A 25,594-nucleotide genomic window follows, 5' to 3' on the forward strand; every position below is an offset into this window, starting at 1 on the left:
CAGCTGACACGAGCGATATACTCGCACACTACAGGAGCTGCGTGGCTCAGGGAGTAGATCGGCTGTCTCCCAAGCTGAAGGTCACGAGTTTGTTCCTTCACCCTTCAGTGACTTTTATTTATGTTTGTTTTCAATTCTTTATTTTACTCTCTTCCAAGTGTAAATATTACTCTAAAACTGAGTCTATTTGGTCCCACTCTAAATAATAGTCAAATTTACTCCTACAGAATTTACTGTGTATGTAATATTTACATAGGTGAGTACAAAAAAAAAACGAGCATTTTAGTACGAGGTTCGGTTGAAGTACAACCTACACATATTAAGCGTTCTTAAATTTGCCTAGTCGCCAATTTTGGGCTCTAGCCAAAGCCATGTCAAATAAAACAATATGGCATTGGTGCCATCTTGGGGCCTAGGGACTATTTGGAAGTGAAGTGAGGAATATCATTTAGTCACGCTATAGCCTCTTAACTCATTTGCTCCCAAAAACGTATAAATACGTTCTATTTTAAATATTTTAAGTGTCCCAAAGCCGTATTTATATATTTTTTTATGGGTGTTTTTTTTTTTTTTTATGCTAAAGCATACAGGAGGCTTTGATGCAGCCTCTGAACTGCAGAGAACAGGTGAAGCAATGGCAGTTATTACAAAAACGGCCAGCAGGTAGCATTAGAGTATAAGAGATCAAGCAGGGCCATTTTGCACACCAAAAAAAAATCCTCCTGTCAGCTTGACAATCGGCCAGCATATCTTTTAGACTCATTCAAGCGTTTGACTCTGTTGAGTGATCTAAGTCTTTTGGTTCTGATGGATTACATAACGTTTTTTTTCCTTTTGCATGCGTTTTGTTCACGCTGCAGAATGGCTTCACTCCTCTGTACATGGCAGCCCAGGAGAATCACCAGGAGGTGGTACGCTTCCTTCTGGAGAACAGCGCCAGCCAGAGTATGGCCACTGAGGTACTCCACATACTTCTCAAGCAGCCCACTGAGGCAAAAGCCAAAATATGATGAAACGTCATGCAATTATTATTATTGTTTACTAGGAGTGTCAAGATTAGTGCATTCATTTTGCATTAATTTAAAGTTCCTTTAACTCCACTAATCTTTTTTAACACACGATTAACACGACCGACCCTTTACTGGGGGAATTCTAGGCGCAACGTAGCAGACACGTCAAAATTTTGCAGTAATAAATTTAATAATAATGTTTATAATTTCTGGAAACTGGGGTCAAGTTGTATTTTATCATTTTAAAAATGTGCAGAATTTCACAAGTTACTCCATGTTAAAGATTAGATAGAGCTGTCACCAATGTCTTACAAATGCAATTATGCCATCTAGTGGCAGAAAAACGACCTCACCACAAATCAATATCACACTCGCTTTTTACAGGACAGTACTTTTTCATTTTAACTCAATTTTACAAAGTAGTGATAAGGACCATGTCACATGTTACTTTTAACTCTTTCACTGCCAGACGTTTTCAGAAACGGGTTGTCGCCAGTGCCAGCTGATTTAAGCATTTTGACTGATCTTTCAAGGTCCACAGAAAATGTTGTGTTTGGACTATGGAAACACACATACTACCAAATGAAAGATTGGACCCTCATCTTTCATCAGAAAAAAAAAGTTTGTTTCTACCTTATTCCGTTTTTCAGTAATCAACAATAGAAAATGGTTAGTTTCACCTCTGTTTTGAAACAAACGTCTTTTAACGTCTTTGGCACTCCTCCATAGGATTTTACTAAACGTTATTTAACGTTTTTGGCAGTCAAAGAGTTAATATATGCCGTGGCCACTAAAAACTGCACGGCAAGCCACAAATGGCCCCCGGGGCCGTAGTTTGAACACCAACGCTCTCTACTGTACAACTCATGTGAGCTCATCTTCGTCCTTCCATTTCATCGCACCCGTCTCACGTTCTCTTCATGCGCTAGGCCCAGTTTTATTGATTGCCAGTCGGGCAAAGGTAGAGTGACCTTGAGCGTATCAATGATGACCCCACCGCCCCCTCCCCACCCTCCCGGCTGCCTCTGGGCCGCCGATTTAACGTTGCTCGGCTCGCGCAGACACACACAAATGCAAGCACGCTTGCCAGTCACAGTGGACTGATAGGGTTAATTGAATAGCCAAAGGATCCGGAGTAACGTTTATGAGATACTGTAAATGTGCCCTTGGTCTTGGGATGCACATACACGAGTACACTCACATTGTACAGTATGCGGTACACTACAATCAATACATGACAACTCAACGTTGAGTTATGCTCCATATGTAGAATGTGCATGTGTGATCCATTTTCCTTATGTAACCTACATTAGCGCCCGACACGGAGTGGCTTAGAAATGTAAAACAACGCAATGACCTCGTCATTTGTTTAACATGTTGTGCCATTTATTATTCATGCAGCTTATAATGGCCCGTAAGCAGAACTTATCTACTTATACTCAGGCTATGCGCTCATGGGGGACATGTCATTGGAAGTCATATGTAAAGTTAAGTGCTATATTTTATTCATAAGTAGACTCAGTTTGACCAAGGTGAGCGACACGGGACCTGTTTTAGCTCAGTGCAACCCCCAGGCCAAGTAAAACACTCGCACACGATGCAAGTGACAGTCAGCATGAATGTCAAACAATCCATTGTTGGAGTATATTCGAAAATGGATGGATTCATTGTGAAGCTGTTATCAAATAAGAAGTGATATGTTAAAATAAAAAAATAAATAATCTATTTTACGAAATAATTAAAAAAAAATGATTTGAAGAGTTTTTTTTTTTTGGGGGGGGGGCAAAAATATGTGATGATTTGAAACTTATGCTGATGTCATTAGCATCAACTATTTCGGAAAATCTGAAAAATATCATTTGTTTAATAATTTGGAACACTGTGTAAGTTTTCTACAATGATGAATTAGATAAAACGCCTTCATACTTTAACAATATGGTGCTATATGCTCAATTTTTTTTAAAAAGACATACTGGAAACGACTCTTATGTTACGTTGAGCAGCTAGCTGTTAGCAACTAGCGGCTAGGTTTCACTACTGCTTCTGAACAATATTTGTTGACTTTTTTTTTATTCATTTTTAAACTGTTTTGCGAAATAGTAATTTAAAAAAAAGCATTTCAAGTTTTTTTTGGGGGGGGCATTCAATTTTTACAGTTGATGATTTAAAACGTATGCTGATGTCATTAGCATCAACTATTTAGGAAAGTAAGAAAAATATCATTTGTTTAATTATTTGGAACGTTGTCTATGTTTTCTACGATGATAAATGAGATAAAACATCTTTATACTTTAACAATATGGTGCTATATGCTCAATTTTTTTTTTAAAGACATACTGGAAACGAATCTTATGTTACGTTGAGCAGCTAGCTGTTAGCAACTAGCGGCTAGGTTTCACTACTGCTTCTGAACACTATTTGTTGACTTTTTTTATTCATTTTTTAAACTGTTTTGCGAAATAGTAATTTAAAAAAAAGCATTTGAAGTTTTTTTTGGGGGGGGGGGCATTCAATTTTTACAGTTGATGAGTTAAAATGTATGCTGATGTCATTAGCATCAACTATTTAGGAAAGTAAGAAAAATATCATTTGTTTAATTATTTGGAACGTTGTCTATGTTTTCTACAATGATAAATGAGATAAAACATCTTTATACTTTAACAATATGGTGCTATATGCTTAATTTCTTTTTTAAAGACATACTGGAAACGAATCTTATGTTACGTTAGCTAGCTGTTAGCAACTAGCGGCTAGGTTTCACTACTGCTTCTGAACACTATTTGTTGACTTTTTTTATTCATTTTTTAAACTGTTTTGCGAAATAGTAATTTAAAAAAAAGCATTTGAAGTTTTTTTTGGGGGGGGGCATTCAATTTTTACAGTTGATGAGTTAAAATGTATGCTGATGTCATTAGCATCAACTATTTAGGAAAGTAAGAAAAATATCATTTGTTTAATTATTTGGAACGTTGTCTATGTTTTCTACAATGATAAATGAGATAAAACATCTTTATACTTTAACAATATGGTGCTATATAATTATTATTATTTTTAAATACATACTGGAAATGATGCTGAGCAGCTAGCTGTTAGCAGCTGGTCAGTCAGTGGCTAGCTTTCACAACTGCTAATAGCGATTCAGATCCTTCTAAAAATATATATTTGTTGACAGCTGAGGTCATTATTATACATCGGGTTAAAAATATGTGTAACATTTAGCATTAGCATTAGCATTAACTACAATGTACAGTATATAGGCAACCTTCAATCACTGCTAAGACTTAATATTGTGACTGAGCTCTTTGTCGTCTCTCGTCGCCGTGCGCAGGACGGCTTCACCCCCCTGGCGGTGGCCCTCCAGCAGGGCCACGACCAGGTGGTCTCCTTGCTCCTGGAGAACGACACCAAGGGCAAAGTGCGCCTGCCCGCCCTGCACATCGCCGCCCGCAAGGACGACACCAAGGCCGCCGCCCTGCTCCTCCAGAACGACCACAACGCAGACGTGGAGTCCAAGGTGAGGCAGCCGCGCTCACTTCCTGTTGTGTTTTTTTTTTTTTTTATTTCTTGCCACCACTTTTGAGGATCTCCTCAGCTCCTCCGCTGACTTGACTTGTTCTTTTCCTCACTAACGACACGTTCTCTCCTCTCTTGGCTGACTTTGTAGATGATGAATAGAACAACAGAGGTACACCTCAACTCTGTACATGATTTAGTCTCTCCATCTCAGCTCATAAAGTCTGCAAAACAGAACCCTTTCCCCAAAACAGTTCCCTAGTCTTACTGCAGTTTTGAAGCCCCTTTTTGTCCCCACCCTTTGTCCCCCTTGTTTCCATTTAACACCATCCTTCTCCTCTTCCATGGCTTGACTCATGTAGCAAAGAGTGTTGGAACCAAACGATACGGGATTAATGGCGCATGTTTGGCTGCCTTTTGGCCGGACTGTGGCGTGTTCCGAGCTCTCCTTGATTTTAATGGTTTCATGGTGCCTAAAATGGAAGCCTTTGGCTGTTATTTTTGGCAAATGATTTGAGTCTAAAAATCCCACTTCAATGTCATAATTCTTTCATCCATGAAACCGATTAATATGATAACCAGTGTGTGGAGCATGTCGAGCGGTTATCAGCAGTGGCTTGCCCGTAAACCCGCATGGCAACAGATTCTCCGTGATGTGAGTTGATGATCGTTTGCCGGGCTACACTTTTGATTTGGTGCGTGAATGCTGAGCATTTACACCAAATGCCATTTAAGGTTCTTCTTTGAAATGGCCATGTTCATTTATTTATTTATTTATTTATTTTAGACCAAATTAACCACTTTTTGCAAATGTGTACTCTAATTTTGTGTTTTAGGGACACAAAACTCACATTACTAGAAAGTGAGAGAAAAAAATGACCCCCTTGACACTAGTCGAAATGATTGACACGAAATTTGGTGGACTTGTTGATCATGACAGGATGAACGAAAAAGTCTCAAAGACCCATGCCTGAAAATGTCCACTAAGTCAACCATTTTGGGTTAAAGCAGCCATTTTGGAGCAAATTTCAAGACTCAAAACTCCTTCTAAGGGTGTTTTAAATTTTCATGGTGTCAAAGTTTGATGATCATTTCAAGGATTGGCCATGAGAAAGTGAGTGTGAGGGCCCGTTCGTTCATGCTTGTAGCTTTGATTTGTCCGATTTATACTTGAGTTTGCTTTTACCCGCTTAATGCCAATGCTGTCGTTCAAGAGAATGTGCAGCTTGTTCAGGGTAAAGAATCCTCAGCCCGCACACTCATCTGTTCCTAATTATGGGAATCCAACAAGAGAGCTCGTTCGCATGGGATCTGCCCAATTTTTTTTTGGACATGTGAATTCATTTGTGTCTTTGGCATTTTCGGCTTTGGTGACTCTCAGCGTTCACACGCGACAAATGGTCGACAAGCGGTTTTGCATGGTACCAGACTAGCTTAGTTGCTACGCTAACACCAGGTTTGTTCATTTGGTACACTGGTGTCTTAAAATTGCAATGTGTGCAAAAATAAGAAAATATTTTTAGATATTTTTATTTGGTTGTGGCATTGAATATCTGTCAGCAAACACCTCCTTTCTCCTGGATTATCACTAATGTGGAATGATTACACAGCTTAACGTGGAACTGTTGTGTCATTTGGACAGCTGTCGCTCACTAAGCCAGGAAATGACTCTTATTCAGGATGTTGTGTTCATTTGCACGGTCATTTTGGCCATCTCTTAAGCAAACATCTGAATTACATGTCGCTATGCTCTTTGCTAGTTGCGGTTTCTGTGCTACGTGTCGCTTTGGTGCCTGGTCCTACAGTAGGGACTTAATAGATCTCTTAATACCACACCTATCATATTGCATCATCTGAAGCGCTTCAAAAATGAATGTTTATCTAATTACATAACAAAAAAAAAAATTTTTTTATAATTAAATTGCATCATACTCATCAGAGATGCTGTTTTATATAATGTGTCAATAAAAACTGTGTGGTGGGGAATAAAAAAAATGCGCTGAGAAAAAATAAATATTTATGTCCTTGTCTGAGTGGACTTACTGTAAGTGTCGCAATGGATTTGTGTGTCTGTGTGTGTTTTTGTGCTTTGTAATACAATATTTTGGCCTGTGTGTGTGTGTGTGTGTTCCAAACAGAGTGGCTTCACCCCACTTCACATCGCAGCCCACTACGGCAACATTAACGTGGCCACGCTGCTCCTGAACCGAGGGGCCGCCGTGGACTTCATGGCCAGGGTGAGTTTAGGGGCAACCTCAGCCGTCCGGGAGGTGAACTCCATCACGCATATTATGTAAACCAATCAGGATGCCATGCTGCGTCACATGATCGCACCTGAATACAATTGTTCGAACAAGATAGCTGAATCAGAGTTCGTTGTGGTTTCAGTCTAGTGAAATGAACAAAATAAAAAGTTTAACTGAGTTAAATTGAAGCTCCAATATATACAAAATAATTAGATTTGGTTGTAAATAAAGAAAAAAAATAATTTGTTTTGGTTGTAAGTAAAGCGTGGTAGAACATTAGCTTGGTAGCGTGGTAGTTAGCTAGCTAGGCTAGGTAGGAAAGCAAGGTCTTCCCTCCCTTAATGTCCTACAAAGTTTGACGTACAACTAAATTATTTTCTATATTTTGGAACTTCAATTTAACTCAGGTATACTTTTGTATTTGTATTTAACTAGCTAGCTATATATTTTTATGTATTTATTTTTTATTGTAGTTATCTTCCTAGCATGCTAGGCAAGTACTTAGCTAGCTAACTAGCTAAATATTTGTTCAGTAGGTGCAACGTGGTAAGTACAATATCACTGTCAACATATTGTACACAATTTGTACTGTGTATGAAATACAGGTGTGTCTAAATAAATTGGAATATCGTGGGAAATGTAATTAGTTTAAACAGTAAATTGTTCACATAGTGAAATATTTCCTGATTTAAAAAATAATTGTAATGATTATAGTTGCTAAGTAAAACCCCGGACATTCTCAGCACATTAGAATATTATATAGAAAACTATCATTTATTTTAATATATAAAAAAAAAAAAAAAAGGAGGATGATTTGGCCTTGTGAAAACCGTTTTTCCATGTCCATGTGTAAACTGCTAAAATAGATGAACCTTTCTATGATATTTATTGAGATGCACCTGTACACAAACAAAAGTCAGGATAACATTTTATTGACATTTGCTTCCACATAAGCGAACCAAAGCTAGCAAAAGGTCCATAATGACATCAGCTAATGTCTGGAGAAGTGTTTGTGCTGCTTTCTGGCATTAATCACATGTTAGCTGGGAATAGACACACACACACGCGTGCCCTTATCATAGTAATTAAGCGCCACGCATTGTTTGTTTTTGTGACTTGCTAATAATGAACCATTGCTTGTCGTCATTTGCCATTCAGTGTCTCTTTCCCTCCCTTTAGAATGACATCACGCCGCTCCACGTGGCCTCCAAAAGGGGCAACAGTAACATGGTCAAGCTGCTACTGGACCGTGGCTCCAAAATAGACGCCAAGACCAAGGTGACAACGTGATTCTTTTTTTCATAACGGGTGGCTCGGGATGTTTAATTAAGTCTCCCTGCGGGGTTGTAATGCACAATAAAACTGCAAGCAGACCTGGGATGCATTTCAAGAACACCAACCATTACCTTTAATAACCTTTCGTGGGGGCACTCATACCATGGAAATCACCTTTTCAAACCAAGTGAATGATTGTAGTTCATTACTATACTTAACATTAGCATTACATTGTCAGTAATAGGATATCAGTATAATATACAGTACTTTCATTGTATTTAATTAAAGTGGTGCCTTGAGATTAGGGGCGGAGCTGCAGGGTGGCCAATGGTGGCTGTGACCATCCCCTGAAAAGACGCTTCAAGATTTTTAATGCCACTTCCAATTTAAAGTTTACTGTCAAACTAAACTTTAAAATAAAGACGATTGCATGTTTATTTAAAACAACCACATAAGTTTGCCTTGTAGTCCGGTAGCTTAATGCTAACAGGCCATAGATGGGCTAACGCATGTCATAACACGATTAAAAAACATATTTGAACATAAACGGTGCAACAAAACATGTCAAAAGACAATATAACAGTTCTGATAGGAATATTTTCTTTAGCCTACTCGAAAAATGGCTAATAATACAGATTACTGAGTCACTTACATTTGTTGAGTGACACTCTTGTTTGTCTACATGAATGAATTAGATTGCCACCTGGTGGCCAACTCATGCACACCAGAAGGAGGAGCAATGAATTTATAATGATGCACCTTTAACATTCTATTTAATTATGTCACTACTTAGAAATGCACTGTTATGATTAATTTAGCGCTTTTCAAAATGATCTTGAATTTTGTTTTAATTGTAATTGTTTACTTCATTCGAAAAGGTTTCTGATAGAATGACTGAAAACTAGGGCCCAACCAATTCATCGGCCAACATTAGCTCTTTTTATAATTAGCTTGTTTTTTCCCCCCCTCACATCAAAACATTACAACATAAGGCAAAGATTCAGTCACCCCTGATTTTTGTCACTTTTTTTCTTTGTTGTACACTTAAATACTACAAGACAAAGCATTTATAAAACAGTCAAACGTTCTGTTCTAATTCATAGCTTAGCAAGTTATTTTATTTATATTTTATATTTTTTGATAAATCAGTTGATTCATCTTTATTTATTTTTTTATTAAAATTTATTTTTTAGAATTTTATTCTGCCAAATATATTTGAATCGGCATAATTGCCCTAAAAAAAAAATCCCCTTCTATGGGTTTTTCTAAAAAAAAAAAAAAAAAATTGTTCTTTCTGCAGGATGGTCTGACTCCGCTTCACTGCGGGGCGAGGAGCGGGCATGCACAGGTGGTAGAAATCCTGCTGGACAGAGGCGCTCCCATCCTCTCCAAGACCAAGGTAGCTACCGGGGAATGTTGCTTGAGGAAACTCTTTCTTAAGAGTAGTAGAGTTTGTCTTTTCAGCTCATGGGCAGCGACATAGCAGAATACAGCGGTACCTTGATTGGGGTTTTTCGAGTAGCAAACACAAATGTTACTGGATGAGCTTCAGAAAATTCTGAGGCATCTTTGTCGCTGGCAGTACCCAACGCTTCAAAGTGCAAATGACATATTTGAAAACGCAACTGAAAAGTATTGGCACAAACATCCGAGTAGTTCGTTACGTGAATTTCTCGTACGTTTTTTTCTTGCAAATTTGACACTTTATAAACTCGCAGATTTTCGAGTTTTTTCTTTATAAGACTTTAGAAAGTGGCAAATTTGTGAGTTCTTTTTCTCTGAATTTTGCCCCGCCCTCTAAAAAAATATATATTTATAAGTGGCCCAAGAACGCCGTCGTAGAATTTTCAATAAAAACTAGCCTATGCTAAATACTTCCGTTTTTGTTGTTCTTTCAAATTTGACCTCCAACCAAATAGTTTTGCCGCCATCAAGGGGTCCACAGTGGAATTACACCCAATATAAACGACAGACCACAATAGATTTAGTAACTGTAGGGGAAAAAAATCTACAAAATAGCACAATCATGAGCTTGGACCCGCGATAACGGGGAGTTTACTGTACTACTAAAAAACAAAGACAAAATGTTGGCGTTTTGCGTGGTTTTTAAACGACATAACTTGTAATTCAAGGTGCCACTGTATGTAAGTTTTGTCAAGTTTTCACATTGTCAGCGAGGCTCTGAATAACAGGAAGCACGGTTGAATAAATTAGCTCTCTTCACCAGAGCTTTTGTTGTTGCCGTGGCGACGTGGCGCGGCACTGCCCCCGCAACATCCGTGAACAGAACGCGTCCGCTTTGACCTGGCGGGACCACCCATGTAACCACGTCGACATTGTTGTAACGGCCCGGTTATAACAATGCTCCCGCAGTCCTCCAATAAACTTCCTTCGCAGCACCTGACGTCCACCTGACTGACCGCTTCCCCGTCTGTCTGTCCATCCGTCTATGTGTCCGTCTGCGTGTTTCTCTCTCTTTCTCGCCCCCCCCCTCTTTCTTCCTCTCCATCCCTTCTCGCCCCGCCACCGCAGAACGGCCTGTCGCCGCTCCACATGGCCACTCAGGGGGACCACCTGAACTGCGTGCAGCTGTTGCTGCAGCACGACGTGCCGGTGGACGACGTCACCAACGACTACCTGACGGCGCTGCACGTGGCGGCCCACTGCGGACACTACAAGGTGGCCAAACTCATCGTGGACAAGAAGGCCAACCCCAACGCCAAGGCGCTGGTAGGCGGGAAGGGAGCTTGGAACTTTCAGACTGAATTCTCACTTTGAATTTAATATCGGGTTTGGTAAAAGACAGAAAACATTTCGTCTGTACATATTTATCAAAGCAATACGGAAGCGTATTTGCATTCACCTCCTGTTTTTCTGACAAATTTTTGGGAGGAGCTTTGTTTTTTAGTGTGTGTAATTATTATTATTTTTTCTGTTTTACTGCATATTTTTTTCTGTCACCCCCCGAAAAACAGGGGGGGTGAATATTCTGAAAAAACAGGAGGAACAATTTAGGGAAGCGTATTACAGGGATGTGATTTTTCCGCTAATTCGCGGAATTCCGCTTTTTTTATCCCCCCCCCTTTTTTTAGTAGTTCATTGTGTATGCACATGACTCCGACAGATAACATCTTCTGCTATAACAAAGACATTTGTGGTATGCTCTAATATGAGTTACTTTTCATTTGGTCATGATACAATTATTTGGTCATGCTCACCTTCCCCCCCCGGCTAAATTTTCCGATAATTTCACTTTGGTCAAATCACATCCCTGGTATTAAATTCACTTGGGAAAAAACAAAAAAAAACATTTTTTTGACAAAAAAAAATTGTGGGGGGGGGCTTTGTTTTTCATTTAAAAAAAACAACAGAAAAACAAGAAAAAAATTACTCAGAAAAACAGGAGGAAAAATTACTTAGAACAGAAAAAAAATATTCAGAAAAACAAGGAGAAAATAATTAAAGTATTTTCTTTTTCTTTTTTTACCTCTTAACTCAAAGTGACTTGTTGCTAATTTAAAAACAGAAGCTGGTGTTCTGTTTTTAAGAAAAAAAATCCCCGTTTCTTTTAATATTTTTTTCCTCCTGTTTTTCTGAATAAGTTTTATGACAGAAAAAAATCTGTAAAAAAAAGTTGTTGTTTTTTTTTTACAAAAACAGAAAATACACACAAAAAACAAAGGTCCCACCCCAAAAGTGAATGCAATATGCTTCTGTAAAAATTACTCAGAAAAACAGGGGAAAAAATATTCCAAAAAACAGGGGAATAAATGATTCAAAAAAACCTGGAGAAAAAAATTTCTGAAAAACAGAGCACCAATTTCTGTTTTTCAGAGTATTTTTTTATTATTATATTTTTTTTACCTCTGAACTCCAAGTGACTTGTTGCAGACTCTAATGGAGGACACTTTCCCGCATGCAATACGCTTCCATAGAAACTCAACTGTTAGCCTACTAAAATCATGCCGATCGATTCGTACAATGAGCCAGTAAGTGAAATAGTTAGGCACATTGGAGGTATGCGGGAAAGTGTCAGCCATTAGCGAGTCTGCAACAAGTCACTTGGAGTTCAGAGCTAAAAATAATTATAATATTCTAATAATTGTTTTTTTCTGTTTTTCCGAGTATTTTTTCCTCCTGTTTTTCTGAATGTTGTCCACCCCCTTGAACTTTGCAAAGGCACAATTCTTGATAGAGCTGTTGTACTCAATCTCTTTAGCAGCCCTACCTAATGTTACGGCCCAACGAGGGAACCAAATGAGCCGGCACATACCATAAAGGGAATAATAAAACAAATTGAAACATGAATCAGAAGGGTGCAACCGATGGGGAAATTCCTCATCACCGTTCCGTTCCCCGGCAGCTCATTTGCTTCCACTCTGGTCGGCAGTCGCAGATATTTTCCCGCTGTGGAAATTCCCCTGGTTGTACACTTTTTCTTTCTCCGCAGAACGGTTTCACCCCGCTTCACATCGCCTGCAAGAAGAACAGAGTGAAAGTGATGGAGCTGCTGCTGAAGCACGGAGCCTCCATCCAGGCTGTCACGGAGGTGTATATACAGTATATATATATATATATATATATATATTTTTTTTTTTTTCCATTTATATATATTTTTTTGTATTTAATATTAGAATTATGTTTCTCATATCCATTTATATAACATGGACAACACAATGCGGTACCGGTCCGTTATACACTGAAGGTGCACAAGTGTAAATACTTTACAAAGATTGCTTAAATTCCGCAATCCATGATATACTTGGCTGCATATTTAGTTTCAGCATCTAAAGCAAGTTTTTCCTCCGCAGTCTGGCCTGACGCCAATCCACGTGGCGGCCTTCATGGGCCACGAGAACATCGTGCACGCGCTCACGCATCACGGAGCTTCACCCAACACCACAAATGTGGTGAGAGAACCGTGACTGCATCGTCACGTGTTGGAAATGCGCGACTTTTCTTGAGCGAAATCTCACTGTGGCCGGCGTGGCTTTGTGTTTCCTCCAGAGAGGCGAGACGGCCCTCCACATGGCAGCCAGGGCGGGCCAGGCCGACGTGGTTCGATACCTGCTCAAGAACGGAGCCAAAGTGGAGACCAAGTCCAAGGTGGGCACTCTGACCGGCAGTCTCAAAAGAAAAAGTCCACATGCCCCTTTGAGGAGTTTGGGATATAAGTAATAGGGCTGGGTTTAAAAAAATGTAATAATCATAAATAATTTTCCTTTTTTGAGCCTGATATTGATTCATAAAACCATGAATCGATTTTAATATCTCTTTTTCTCATAAATTCAAAAGGAAATGGAATTTTAAAGGTCATTTAACCAGTTACTGCCTCCGCAAAATTTCATTTGGAATTTTGTGTTTGTGTAGTTTTTATCATGTCATTTATATTTAAGTCATTCACTCCCAGCCATTTTCACTGAAGCAACCCCCTTTGCTCCCGGCTGTTTTACTGGATTTTGCAAGTCCCGCGGAATATTGTGTTCTATTGCTATAAAAACATGGAACCTACCAAAAGAAAGATTAGAGTCTCTTCTTTCATGAGGAAAAAAAGGTATATCTCTATCTGTTTCTGTTTTGCAGCAATTAGAATATAGCTAAGTTTCATCATTATTCACTGTTTAGAACTGTGTGAATGAGCTTTTTTTCAACATGGCCCTAGTTGATCTCTTTTGCTCTGCTGTCACCTGCTGGCCGTTTTTGTAATAACTACCATTTCTTCAAACGTTTTCTCTGCAGTTGAGAGGCTGCATCAAAGCCTTCTGTATGCTCTAGCATTTAAAAAAAAAAAAAAAAACGTATAAATACGTCTTTGTGACACTTAAACCCTTTAAAATAGAACGTATTATACTGTTTTGGAGCGAATGAGTTAAAAAGGATTGATGTTCTATAAGCAATCAATATCGGATTGAATTGAAGTGAATCGAATTGAATTAGAAAAAAATTGATCAATGCCCAGCCCAAATCAATCAATGAGGCCAATAGAAATCATTTGAAAACTTTTTTCACCAGTAATGTGAAGGTTTTGCAATGATTCATCTTGGCCTCCTTATTTTTATAGCACAAAAGCTGCCATTTGAAGACGGGTCGGTGTGTGTAGACTTTGAAATCATATTAGCGCTACTTTCCAGGATGACCAGACGGCGCTGCACATCTCCAGTCGGCTGGGGAAGGTGGACATCGTGCAGCAGCTGCTCCAGTGCGGCGCCTCGGCCAACGCCGCCACCACCTCAGGCTACACACCTTTGCACCTGGCGGCCCGCGAAGGTCACCAGGACGTCGCCACCATGCTGCTGGAGAACGGGGCCTCGCTCGCCTCCTCCACTAAGGTAGCCAAAACGAACCCCGCAAAGGTTCAAAGGTCAACTTCAAGTTAAAAGTTACAAGAATTTTTACCCTTTTGCGGTCACATGGTTTCCCAAATGACTAATCACGTTGCGGGAGGTCGTAAGCCGTGAAGGACATTTGATAATGGAAGTGGTTTAAACATGTGTGTGGTATGTTGCTTAGGGGGGGGTTGTGAAGGTGACCTCTGTCAGTGGAACAGATTAATGGAGGGTAAACCCCTTGGTGTGCATACACTCAATTACGCGCACACACACACACACAGCATCTTTTGGGACAGCACCCAAGTCAGCTGTTCCAAGGAAACGACATCCCCATCAAACTGCCCCATTTGTGTTATTTATGGAGAAATTGACTGGTGCTTTACAAAGCTTGTTACAGTGTTAATATCCAGACCAAAATAATGTAAAAGTCGTCCTGATAGTGCGAGTAGAAACTTCCAATAAATGAGGTCATGTGCTTCATTGTCATTAAAAAAAATATAAAAAAATCACTTTCCATTTCTTAAAGCTCAAGTTGAATTTTCTGCGTTTTTACATTCTAACAGAAAGGCTTCAGTCCGCTCCACGTGGCTGCAAAATACGGCAAGATGGAGGTGGCCAGTCTGCTCCTGCAGAAGAGGGCCGCGCCTGACGCTGCTGGCAAGGTGAGGAGTCTATTAAAGAAAAAGAAAAAAAAGGCCAGTTAGAGGCCATATGACGGCTCTCTTCAGGGAGTCGACTTCATTCCTGATATGTTACCGTGGGAACACCTTGAATCCATTAGAAATGGAAACTTTTTTTGTAATATTATCATTAAATGTTAATATAACAATGCTCTATATAATTAATTGATTTATATTTTATTTTATTTTATTTAAAAACAACACAAAAAAATAAATATATAAAAAATGTAAAACTTTAAAAATAATATATATTTTTTTATTATTAATTAATTGAGTTGTATTTTATTTCATTAAATATATATTAATATAATATATATATATTTTTTTTTTTATTGAAAAAGAAACAAAAACTAAATAGCAACAATGCCTCCCTCACTTCCTAATTTGGACCAGATTCATTTTGGGAACGCAAATGTGTAGTTTTTGCATAATTGTGCAAACAAAGCAACAAAAAAACAAGACAATACTACTTGCCTTTGCGCTTTTGCTTGGCGGAGGTAATGCATGTATTTAACCCTCCTGTTATGTTTGTGCAAGGGACAATGTGATGTGCTGCATGTTAGTCATATAATAGCAAATAAAAGAAATAATTATTGTTAACTTAATAGCATAATTAGTACCTAAGCTATTTTTTTAGTTACTTTTACCAAATTGATGTTTTTTTCCTTGTTTTTCAAAAGTATGATTCAGGCAAGTATGCTAACAGGCTAACCATATTACAGCATCTTCGGAAAATGTTGGAATTCGAAAACGGGAGGAATCTGACATGGCTGCAATGTGTCAGGCTGCAGATGATGCGCCCACGCAAAGAATGCACAAACTACTTTTCCCATATTGAACCCTCCCTCCAGTGAACTCCGGGACACAAACAATGCTGCTCATTCATCGCGTCAACGTGATGTCGATCTGTAAGCTGCCAAGCTGACGACGGACGACATTGTTAGCATGCGCCGTACCATCTGCTTGCATTTGGCGGCACGAGTATGAAAACGATGTTTCTAACATAGCTCAGCAACTTTTTAGGTTGGCCAGATCTTCCTCCCACGTTGAACTCTAGTAGAAAATACCACAGATTTTTTTTTTTTCCCGTTGAAGTGTTTAATAAGATTACAGTCTGGTGCAACATGCACATATGGTGACTCAGTCGTGCTCGCTGTTTACTGTGTGGAATGTTGAGTGGGAGTCGTCCAAAAATGCATCATTGCTGTGGGAATATGATAAGTAACCCATTTAAACACTTTAAGACCTCATTTGTATTGACCTTAACCCTATAAAGCCTGAACCATGATATATAAGAGAGAAAATTCGGATTATTTGTAAATAGAGTATTTAATGGTCCTTTTGAACAAACAAACATTTTTGTTGTTGTTGTGAAAATCAACACGGTCACGATGCTTTAAATTCGTACATTTATAACTGTCAAAAATCTTTTTTTTCCTTTTTTTTTTTCTTTCTCCAGAAAAAAATAAATAAATAAATAACTGTCAAAAATCTAATAGTATTTCCAAAAATCAGAAAGAATATTTCCCACTATTAAAAAGTAGAGGTGTCACTCCTATGTCAATTTTTCATCTTGCAAGGTCGCTGCGAAAGCCGTCAGATGGGCGATACTGCCCTCTAATGGAGTATCCGCGCAACGTCAGATCAATACACGTCAGGGTTTTAATGGGAAAGAAAATATTATATTCATGTAATTACTCATTCACTCCCTCCCAGCCATTTTCACTGAAGTAACCCCTTCGAACCAACAAAAAAAAAAGAGTCTCTTTTTCATTTGTATCTGTTTCCATTTTGTAGCAATTAGCATTAGAATATAGCTACGTTTCATCATTATTCACAAATCTGTTCACAACAGTGGGGGGGGAGCTTGTTTGCAAGATGGCCCTGGTTGATCTCTTATACTCTGCTGCCACCTGCTGGCCGTTTTTGTAATAACTACCATTGCTGTATCAAAGCCTTCCGTAGGCTTTAGCGTTTAAAAAAAGAAAAAATGTATAAATATGTTTTTGGGAGCGAAGGACAAAGTATTTAAAAAAAAAAAACACTTCCTGAGTAATAACTGGAAAATGTTCCCTTACACATCCATCTCTCTTTATCACATCATCTTCTGCTGAGTGTTCTTATTTCGTCTAAATGTTTGCATGAACACAAAACTCTGTGGTGGATTCAAGCTATTTATCTTTCTGGCTTATGTGAGTGTTGTTTGTGTGTGTGTGCGTGTTTCCATGCAGTCATTGACCTTCTAACCCTGCTGCTCGTTGTGTTGCATGCGTGCGTGCGTGTTCATGTGGGGTGTTTTCAGAGCGGGCTAACTCCACTGCATGTAGCCGCTCACTACGATAATCAGAGAGTAGCCCTGCTGTTGCTGGATCAGGGAGCTTCCCCACACGCCGCCGCCAAGGTACACACGACACACAACTGTGACGGGACGGGAATGGTGGTGGTGTGGGTCCGAATCACATCAAACGTCTCATTTGTTCCGTTCCCAATTCACATCAGTTCATGTTTGTTTGTGCTCTTTGGTGATGTGTCGTCAAGTCATTTTTTTTCCTCACGGCTCTTTTTCTTTTCATCGCTGTCTTCAAAACGACCTAAAAAATTGAGTCGTTTAAAACAAAACAACCCAGGACGTTGGGTCAGATTGACCTTAGAAGCAGGTTGATTACTTTTGAACCCAAATTTGGTTATTTTGATACACCTGTGTATGTTGATGACCATTTCTTGGCAGCTTTAAATCATCAATATGAGTAGTTTTTACTCCTTGGCCCAACATTGGTTTTGTCTTAGCTAATTATTACTGGGTTAGCTAATTTGAGTTACTTTTGACTCCGCAGTTTTATGCATGTACAAAAGTAAATCGAGTTACGAGCTTGCTCACAGAACGAGGGAGGGGGGGGGGGGTGTTTCAGAAAGCAAAGAAGTCTGTCCCTTTTTGACACAAATTGGGTTATTTTTTGACCCAACTACTTTTTACAGTTGACTGGGCATCACAACATTAGGGGGGTGTACCAACAAATCGATTGTCATAAGAATCGTGATTCTCATTCACGATTCAGAATCAGTTTTAAATGTCCCAAAATTGATTTTATTTAAATTTTTTGATTCTGTCTTGCCCTTGTTTGTGTGTGCTTTTATTGGGAGCATGTTGTACATGATTTGGCCACTTGGGGGCAGCGTGGATCTGTATGTTCTAATACACTGTTAAGTTGTAGCCACATTAGAGAGTAGAAGGAAAAAGTCATGATCAACATATGCCAATATAAATTGGGGGGGGGGGGGTTAAGATAGGAAGAGCATATGCCGGTGAGTCATGTTAAGATGCTTCTCTGTATCCATTTTTGTATGAATAGCCGTTCTATTAAGTGAGGAATGTGTCGCTAATTAGCATTAGCGAGTCAGACTGGAGTAGATCATGACGATTCTTTGCACATCTATAAATCGAAGCAGAAATAATTGTCAATCAAATCATTTTGATTCACAAATCGTTCTGAATCCAAAATAATTCTGAATCCAATGGCAGACCCAAAAATCGTAATCGACTCAAATCGTGAGACAGTCAAAAGATTCCCACCCCTACACAACATGCAAAGGTTCAAACACAGTCGCGATAACGTGTGCGCACACAGTACAGTTCATCATGCAAACTTTGCCTTCCTCTGTGTCAGAATGGCTACACGCCGCTGCACATCGCCGCCAAGAAGAACCAAATGGACATCGGCACCACGCTGCTGGAGTACGGCGCCGACACCAACGCGGTGACGCGGCAGGGCGTCAGCCCCATCCACCTGGCGGCGCAGGAGGGCAGCGTGGACCTGGTGTCGCTGCTGCTGGCGAAGAGCGCCGCCGTTAACATTTGCAACAAGGTAGCGGCACTCAAGGAGTCGACTGAATTACAGTCAGAACTCTGTATTTATTGGACTATAAGGCACACTTAAAATCCTTAAATGTTCTCAAAAATTTGCAGTGCACTTTATAATCATATAACATTTAATTATATATGGATGTCAACTTTTCAGTTTGACATATTTAATTTAAATTCCTACCCATTTACATTATGGTCTGAAAAATACGGTACTTTACATCTGTCTACAAATGAGCAAATAAAATAGAACTAAATCTTGAATTTAACTTTAACTAAATAAAATTGTAATTATTTGCTTAATTATTTGGTTTTGTTTCCTGATAGACAAGCGTATACAGATGTGCCACTGTCACACGCTAGTCCAGCAGGCCCCGCCTCTTAAAGGCACATGCTTGTGCAAATTATTATTTTTTTTTACTTTTTAACGAATAATCCAAATTGGACTCAATTTGGGTTATTTTCGACCCAACTCGTTTTACAATGTATTCCAATTTGTGTGTGTATGCATCTTTCTGCCATGGTCAGAGCGGACTGACGCCACTCCACCTAGCGGCTCAGGAGGATAAGGTCAATGTTGCGGAAGTCCTTCTCAACCACGGCGCGGATGTCAACACGCAAACGAAGGTATGGACATCGTAGCCATGAATTACAAGGCGTGGTCAAATCCATATCGTGCGAGCTTTTCTAGGTCAAAAACGAAAATATCTAAATAATCTAGTGTCCAATATATATTTTTTCTAATTAACATAAAAAATATGTTTAAGTAGACATATAGTCATCTCTGATTAAAGTTTGTGTTGACCAGTATAATTTTTAAAAATAACACACTAGCACACATTTCTACACACCTGCATACACACACACACACACACACACAGAGCTACACACACCTGCCACAAAAATCTATACTAGAGTGGAAAGTGTCCTCAATGCATGCACACAAGCATGTATAAGCTCTAATATTTTATTATAATTGAACCTGTTCTATTCATGTACACACACACACAACCTTGTTCACGAATATACAGTTTGGAGCGCACACTATATTGCAGGCAGCTCACGTGCACAGAAACGTCACAAGCTGAAGGTTACTCTAGTGCGAGTGTGTGTGTGTGTGTGTGTGTGTGTGTGAGTGTGTTTGTGCTGACAGGACAGTTTAGAGTGAAGAGGTTATTCACTCACTGATGCGTCCGACACACGTAAAACAAAGGCGACGTTCCATTCTAAAAACAGGCTTGGCCAAATGACTCGAAGATTGTCATGACACGAAAAGCCGTCTCATATGGAAATTAAATAAATGACTAAATAAATAAATAAAAGTGAAAATAAAAACTTTTTTTTTTAAATTAAGTACAAAAAAATATAAACGGAAATAAGTAAAAAAATAAGTAAAAAAATATATTTAAAAAAACGCAAGATTCAAAAGATAAAAATAAAGGTTGAAATAAATACAAAAATAAGTATATAAATATCCGTCCGTCCGTCCGTCTTCTTCCGCTTATCCGGGGTCGGGTCGCGGGGGCAGCAGCTTTAGCAGGGAAGCCCAGACTTCCCTCTCCCCAGCCACTTCAGCCAGCTCCTCCGACGGGACCCCAAGGCGTTCCCAGGACAGCCGAGAGACATAGTCTCTCCAGCGTGTCTTGGGTCGTCCCCGGGGCCTCCTGCCGGTAGGACATGCCCGGAACACCTCCCCAGGGAGGCGTCCAGGAGGCATCCGAACCAGATGCCCGAGCCACCTCAACTGGTTCCTCTCAACGAATATAAATATCAATCAATATATAAAAATGCTCCGCTCTCACATTTATTTATTTCATACTGCAGGCGCTCTGTTTGGTCAAAATGTTATTCAAATGAGGGGGCGGTCCTAAGTGTGTCTTGGGGTTGGGTTCCGCTGTTGCAGAAATAAATATATAAATAGATTTATATATATATATATATATAAATAATTGTTTGTTTTTTTTATTATATTTTTTATATAGTTTTTTATTTTCACATTTATTAATTTATTTATTTAGTAATTTATTTATTTTTAATTTTGGCAGTTTTGGTCCTCCATAGTCTGATCGGGCGGTCTCTCACTTTCTCCTAGATGGACTACACGCCGCTGCATGTGGCTTGTCACTATGGCAACGCAAAGATGGCAAACTTCCTGCTGCAGAATCACGCCAAAGTCAACGGCAAAACCAAGGTGGAAAATCCCATCAAGATCACAACGTTGTGTGTTGTTTGTGTATTCATCCGGTGTCTCTTTTCCCACCTGCGGGTGTGCAGAATGGTTACACACCTCTGCACCAGGCGGCTCAGCAAGGCCACACACACATCATCAACCTCGTCCTCCAGCACGGCGCCTCGGCCAACGAACTCACCGCGGTCGGTCCAAGCGCTTGGACGCCGGTCAATTGCTTGCTTTTCTCTTTTTACGACTCACTTCCTGTGTGTCTCCCTCTCAGAACGGCAACACGGCGCTCACCATCGCCCGTCGCCTTGGTTACATCTCGGTGGTGGACACGCTGAGACCCGTGACGGATGAAAACCTGAATACTGTGGTGAGACACACACACATCAAAAATACTCTTTTTGCACACAGTAAATGATTTCAATTGGGTTTATTAAAACTGTTCCCTCGAGACAGGCCAGGACTTTTAGATGACATATTTTTGTAAATTATTATTGCTCTTTTCCAGCAATTAGCATTAGAATACAGCTAAGTTTCATCATTATTCAGAAATTTGTTGAAAACACTGGGGAAAGGATCTTTTTTCAACATGGCCCTGGTTGATCTCTTGTACTCTGCTGCCACCTGCTGACCGTTTTTGTAATTACTGCCATTGCTTCAATCGTTCTCTTCAGTTCAGAGGCTGCATCAAAGCCTTCTGAATGCTCTAGTATATATATATATTTTTTTATTATTATTAAATTATAATAATATTTTTTTTATTATTATTATTATAATAATTATTATAAAAAACGTATAAATACGTCTTTGGGACACTGGTAATATTTACAATAGAACTTATTTATTATTATTATTATTTATTTATGTTTTTGGGAGCAAATGAGTTAATAGTGTAGGGCAAACTTGCGAACCACTAAACCACAGTGCTCACATAATTATGATTAGTAAGTATCTTATCTTCTTTTCATGTTGACAGAGTGCCGCCGAAAAACACAAAATCAACGTCCCGGAAACCATGAACGAGTTCCTGGACATGTCAGACGATGAAGGTAAGCTAACGACGTCTTATATTGTTCTTAAATGAAAAAAATAATAATAATAATAACTATCTGCACTGCATGATTGTTCTGTAGTAGAGAATGTGCCTTGTGACGTCTTAACATGTCTGCATGTGTCACGGCGTCTGCATTCAAACCACACAGTTTGGGCCAATGTGCCTGAAATTCTGGAGGAGGAGTCTATGTCAGATGACGACGAAGGTAGCGCTTCATTAGTTGGTCGTCGAAATCGCTCTGGTTGTGGGTTTGGTTTGTTGTGTGCATTTCTTTTTTCCACACTTGACTTTTGGCTTCATGGTACTCACACCGGAGTAAGTTATGCTGGATAGAGCAAAAGTGGACAAAAGTATCAGGACACTTACAGAAATTATACTGTGATGCATTTTCTTGGGGTCATCGCTTTGTGTTGCTAATCAATATTTGACGTACTATCAACAAGATTTTGGAGTGTAATATGTCATTCATCCAAGCATACCTTGCACCGTTGAGTTGGGAAGGAAAATGGCTTCATAGTATCTAGTTAGGAGTTATCGTATCTACTTCTCGTCAAACTTTTTGACAGGTGTGATGTCATAGGAAGTCCATATTCGGACATAGGGGTGGGGTCAAGATGACATCATCCGTCTATTGCTAGAACATGTCCCAAGTTGAGAGTTGTTCAAAAACATGTCCTGACTTCATGACGGATCACCGGAAGTGTGATGTCATAGGAAGGCCATATTTGGGCATAGGGGGCGTGGTCAAAACAGGACATGTTGACTTGTTATTTTGGTAAAAGGGGGTGGGGGGGGGGACTGGAAGTGAGGGGGCGGTACCAGAAGTGATGCCACACCTGTCAACGAGTTTGGCGAGAACTAGATAGTATAACTCTCTCCGGAAGTGAAGGGGCGGGACTTATATCGGAAGTGAAGGTGCGGGCTAGGAAGTGACGTCACACCCGGCAAAAAGTTTGACGAGAAGTAGACGCTATAACTCTCGAATGGCGCTGGCCAAACTGTTCCCACCAACATTAAGCATACAATACATCACATGAAAAGCTCTGATTGATGAATTAATTTGTAAAGAGGCGTGTCTTAATACTTTTGTCCATCTAAGCGTGCTAACATCTTCCTCCCTAAAAACTGCACCATAACATTTTGATGTTGGTTTTGCTCCTGACGTGAGCTTATTTTAGATTTCCGTCCCTTCTCCTTTGCAGACTGACAGCACTGATGCTATTTTACAATAAAAGCTCCACTTGTTATTTTTAACTCCATCTCGCCATTCTCCTCTTCGGGAGGAGATTTGAAGCGGCCTAACACTACATACTGCGTATCTGTTATGTTTGAGATGTTGTAAAGTACTGCAAAGCTACCTAAATCAACAACAACAACAACAACAAGGAGCTGCTTGGGTCTGCTGAGCTTTTGTTTCCAACCACACGCTTGTAAAATTGATGAGCTACTTGGCGGGCATGTTGCCTAGACAACGATTGAGTGCGTGCAGGTGTACTTTGCATGTCAGCTGATAGGAGACTCGACAGGTGTGAGCCAGCACGGGCTGGACGGAAGATCCCTCGTAGAGGAGTTGTACGACATTTCGTGCGCGATTCACAGGCGGTGCGCTTGTGGAAAGGAGAGAGTGGATGTAAAGAGTCGCTTTAATCCTATAGAGGTGTCTAATCTTGTTATGCTGCACGGTGGTCAGGATGTGTGTTGATGTGCAAATCACACACAAGTGGACTTTATTACAGAAACTACTTATATGAAAATCGCTTCTAAATCAATTGGAAAAACAGCTAATACAGTGCTGATGCTATTTGTTGACCCGTCAATGGTGTTTTGCATTATGTATTAGCATTAAGCTAGCAGGATTTCCAAAGGCAAAGTATATATATTTTTGATGTTACTGTGAGAGGCAATAAAACGGCTTGAAACCTCTTTTTTGAAAAACAATTCTGCCAAACTGCAGTTGGTTGTGAGTAAGTCGCGGTGCCACAGTTAACGTGATTAACACGTCTAGGCCATTAATATAAAACAATGATTCACTGCCAATGAAAAACACTACATAGATATGGTAAATGGTACTAGGTTGGTAACTGGGCTTCTTTGTGCTGAATGGCGACGTACGTCGGTGCCGTCGTAAAGCGAAGACCCGCTGTTCGTGCATGCACTCGATGCTTCTGTACTTGATGTGCATCCCACGTTGCACAATTGGACTCTTGTGCAAAGTTCACTTCCTCGCATCGGTTCGAATTGGCTTCCTCTTCTTCTACCAAAACTTTGCATGTGTGGCCACCGGCCAAACCTCCTCCACCGTCGAAGAAGAAAAGATGACAGTCGGTGCTCGTTTCGGGGGGACAACTTATTCCTTCTTGGTGCGTCAGAAAAGAAAAGGCGTTCGCGAAGTGAGGAGTGTCACCTCCTTAAAGCCAACGAGATGAGCTTTCTTAAGGGAATTAACTCTGGACTTTGCAGACGTCACATGCCATCGGGCTTTACGCTTTCTTCTCTGGTAGTGCACCGAGAGAACAACTATTTTCGGAAGACTTCAGCCCGTGAAGCCAGCTTCCCTTTAGATTAAAAAAAAATGACTCGGAAAATCTAAATTAAAAAGGACTTATGGCTGCGTCAGAGAACGGTAAGTCAATTCGAAATTGAATGACGGGTTCAATGTACACGTATTCCAACGTTTATTGAATTTGGCGTGTAAATCAGACGTTATATTGTCGCGTATTAAAAGAAGAAAATGACTAATAATGAAGAAAAACAATGTATTTTGAAACAGAAAGTGAGAGCCCATACATTAAAACCATGACGTTCGTCTTGGAATTCCGTACAAACGCTGGCATATTTGTTCGTTTCGCGTAATACATTTCTAATGTGACGACATCCAAAACGTCCTGACTATACGTCATTAATTTACTTCATTTACCTTCTCATCTCAAGCGACGGCGAATTTAGAGTCTGAACAATCGTTTCTGTTAAATTAAATGTTAAAGAAGTATTACTTCTGAATTTTATTGTGAAATGCCAAACCGGAAACGCAGCGAGTGGTGCTTGCGTGGGACTTGAGTGCGATTGTAGTGCGGCACCGGCGAAGGCGGGAGGGGAGGGGCTGCGGTGAACGAGCGCAGTGTTTGCGGGGCTGTGCGGTGCACAACCACCTTCCAGCCATGCGGGAGAAAGGCAAGCACGGCAGCCGCGCCGCCCGCTTCGTGGAGCGGCGTGTCATCGTCCACCGGTCCGCCGATCGAGGTGCGGTGGGGCGGTTCTTTACTTTTCGCCCATTCTGTCACATTTGCGCCTTCTGGCTTTTTGGTGGCTCTGCTGTCAGGGAGAGAGGAAGAGAGTAACTATGGCTGGATATGGATGTATTTAAATGACAGTATATATATTTTTCTAATGTCACGTTTCCTGTCTATTGCATGGGGGTTTTAATGTCACATAAGAAAAAAGTTGCAGTG

At 39.9% G+C, this 25,594-nt stretch overlaps 1 protein-coding gene across 50 annotated transcripts in view; it reads left to right on the forward strand.

Annotated features, from left to right (window-relative positions):
• The window catches only part of LOC144061807 (ankyrin-3-like), a 107,048-nt gene that overhangs the window by 44,199 nt on the left and 37,255 nt on the right, over positions 1-25,594 (forward strand). For 31 of the 50 annotated variants that reach the window (XM_077582601.1, XM_077582615.1, XM_077582579.1 and 28 more), the window contains exons 5-24: positions 861-959; positions 4,339-4,524; positions 4,675-4,695; positions 6,662-6,760; positions 7,949-8,047; positions 9,345-9,443; positions 10,577-10,774; positions 12,495-12,593; positions 12,856-12,954; positions 13,052-13,150; positions 14,176-14,373; positions 14,937-15,035; positions 17,356-17,454; positions 18,719-18,916; positions 19,441-19,539; positions 21,005-21,103; positions 21,187-21,285; positions 21,366-21,461; positions 22,068-22,140; positions 22,294-22,350. In XM_077582601.1, coding sequence (XP_077438727.1) covers positions 861-959; positions 4,339-4,524; positions 4,675-4,695; positions 6,662-6,760; positions 7,949-8,047; positions 9,345-9,443; positions 10,577-10,774; positions 12,495-12,593; positions 12,856-12,954; positions 13,052-13,150; positions 14,176-14,373; positions 14,937-15,035; positions 17,356-17,454; positions 18,719-18,916; positions 19,441-19,539; positions 21,005-21,103; positions 21,187-21,285; positions 21,366-21,461; positions 22,068-22,140; positions 22,294-22,350 — 2,215 coding nt within the window. The remainder of the gene's footprint in view (positions 1-860; positions 960-4,338; positions 4,525-4,674; positions 4,696-6,661; positions 6,761-7,948; positions 8,048-9,344; positions 9,444-10,576; positions 10,775-12,494; positions 12,594-12,855; positions 12,955-13,051; positions 13,151-14,175; positions 14,374-14,936; positions 15,036-17,355; positions 17,455-18,718; positions 18,917-19,440; positions 19,540-21,004; positions 21,104-21,186; positions 21,286-21,365; positions 21,462-22,067; positions 22,141-22,293; positions 22,351-25,594) is intronic. The other 19 variants (XM_077582588.1, XM_077582593.1, XM_077582603.1 and 16 more) reach the window with 7 other exon arrangements.

The sequence above is a fragment of the Vanacampus margaritifer genome, chromosome 12 (genome assembly GCF_051991255.1).
Source record: "Vanacampus margaritifer isolate UIUO_Vmar chromosome 12, RoL_Vmar_1.0, whole genome shotgun sequence".
Taxonomy (NCBI): domain Eukaryota; kingdom Metazoa; phylum Chordata; class Actinopteri; order Syngnathiformes; family Syngnathidae; genus Vanacampus; species Vanacampus margaritifer.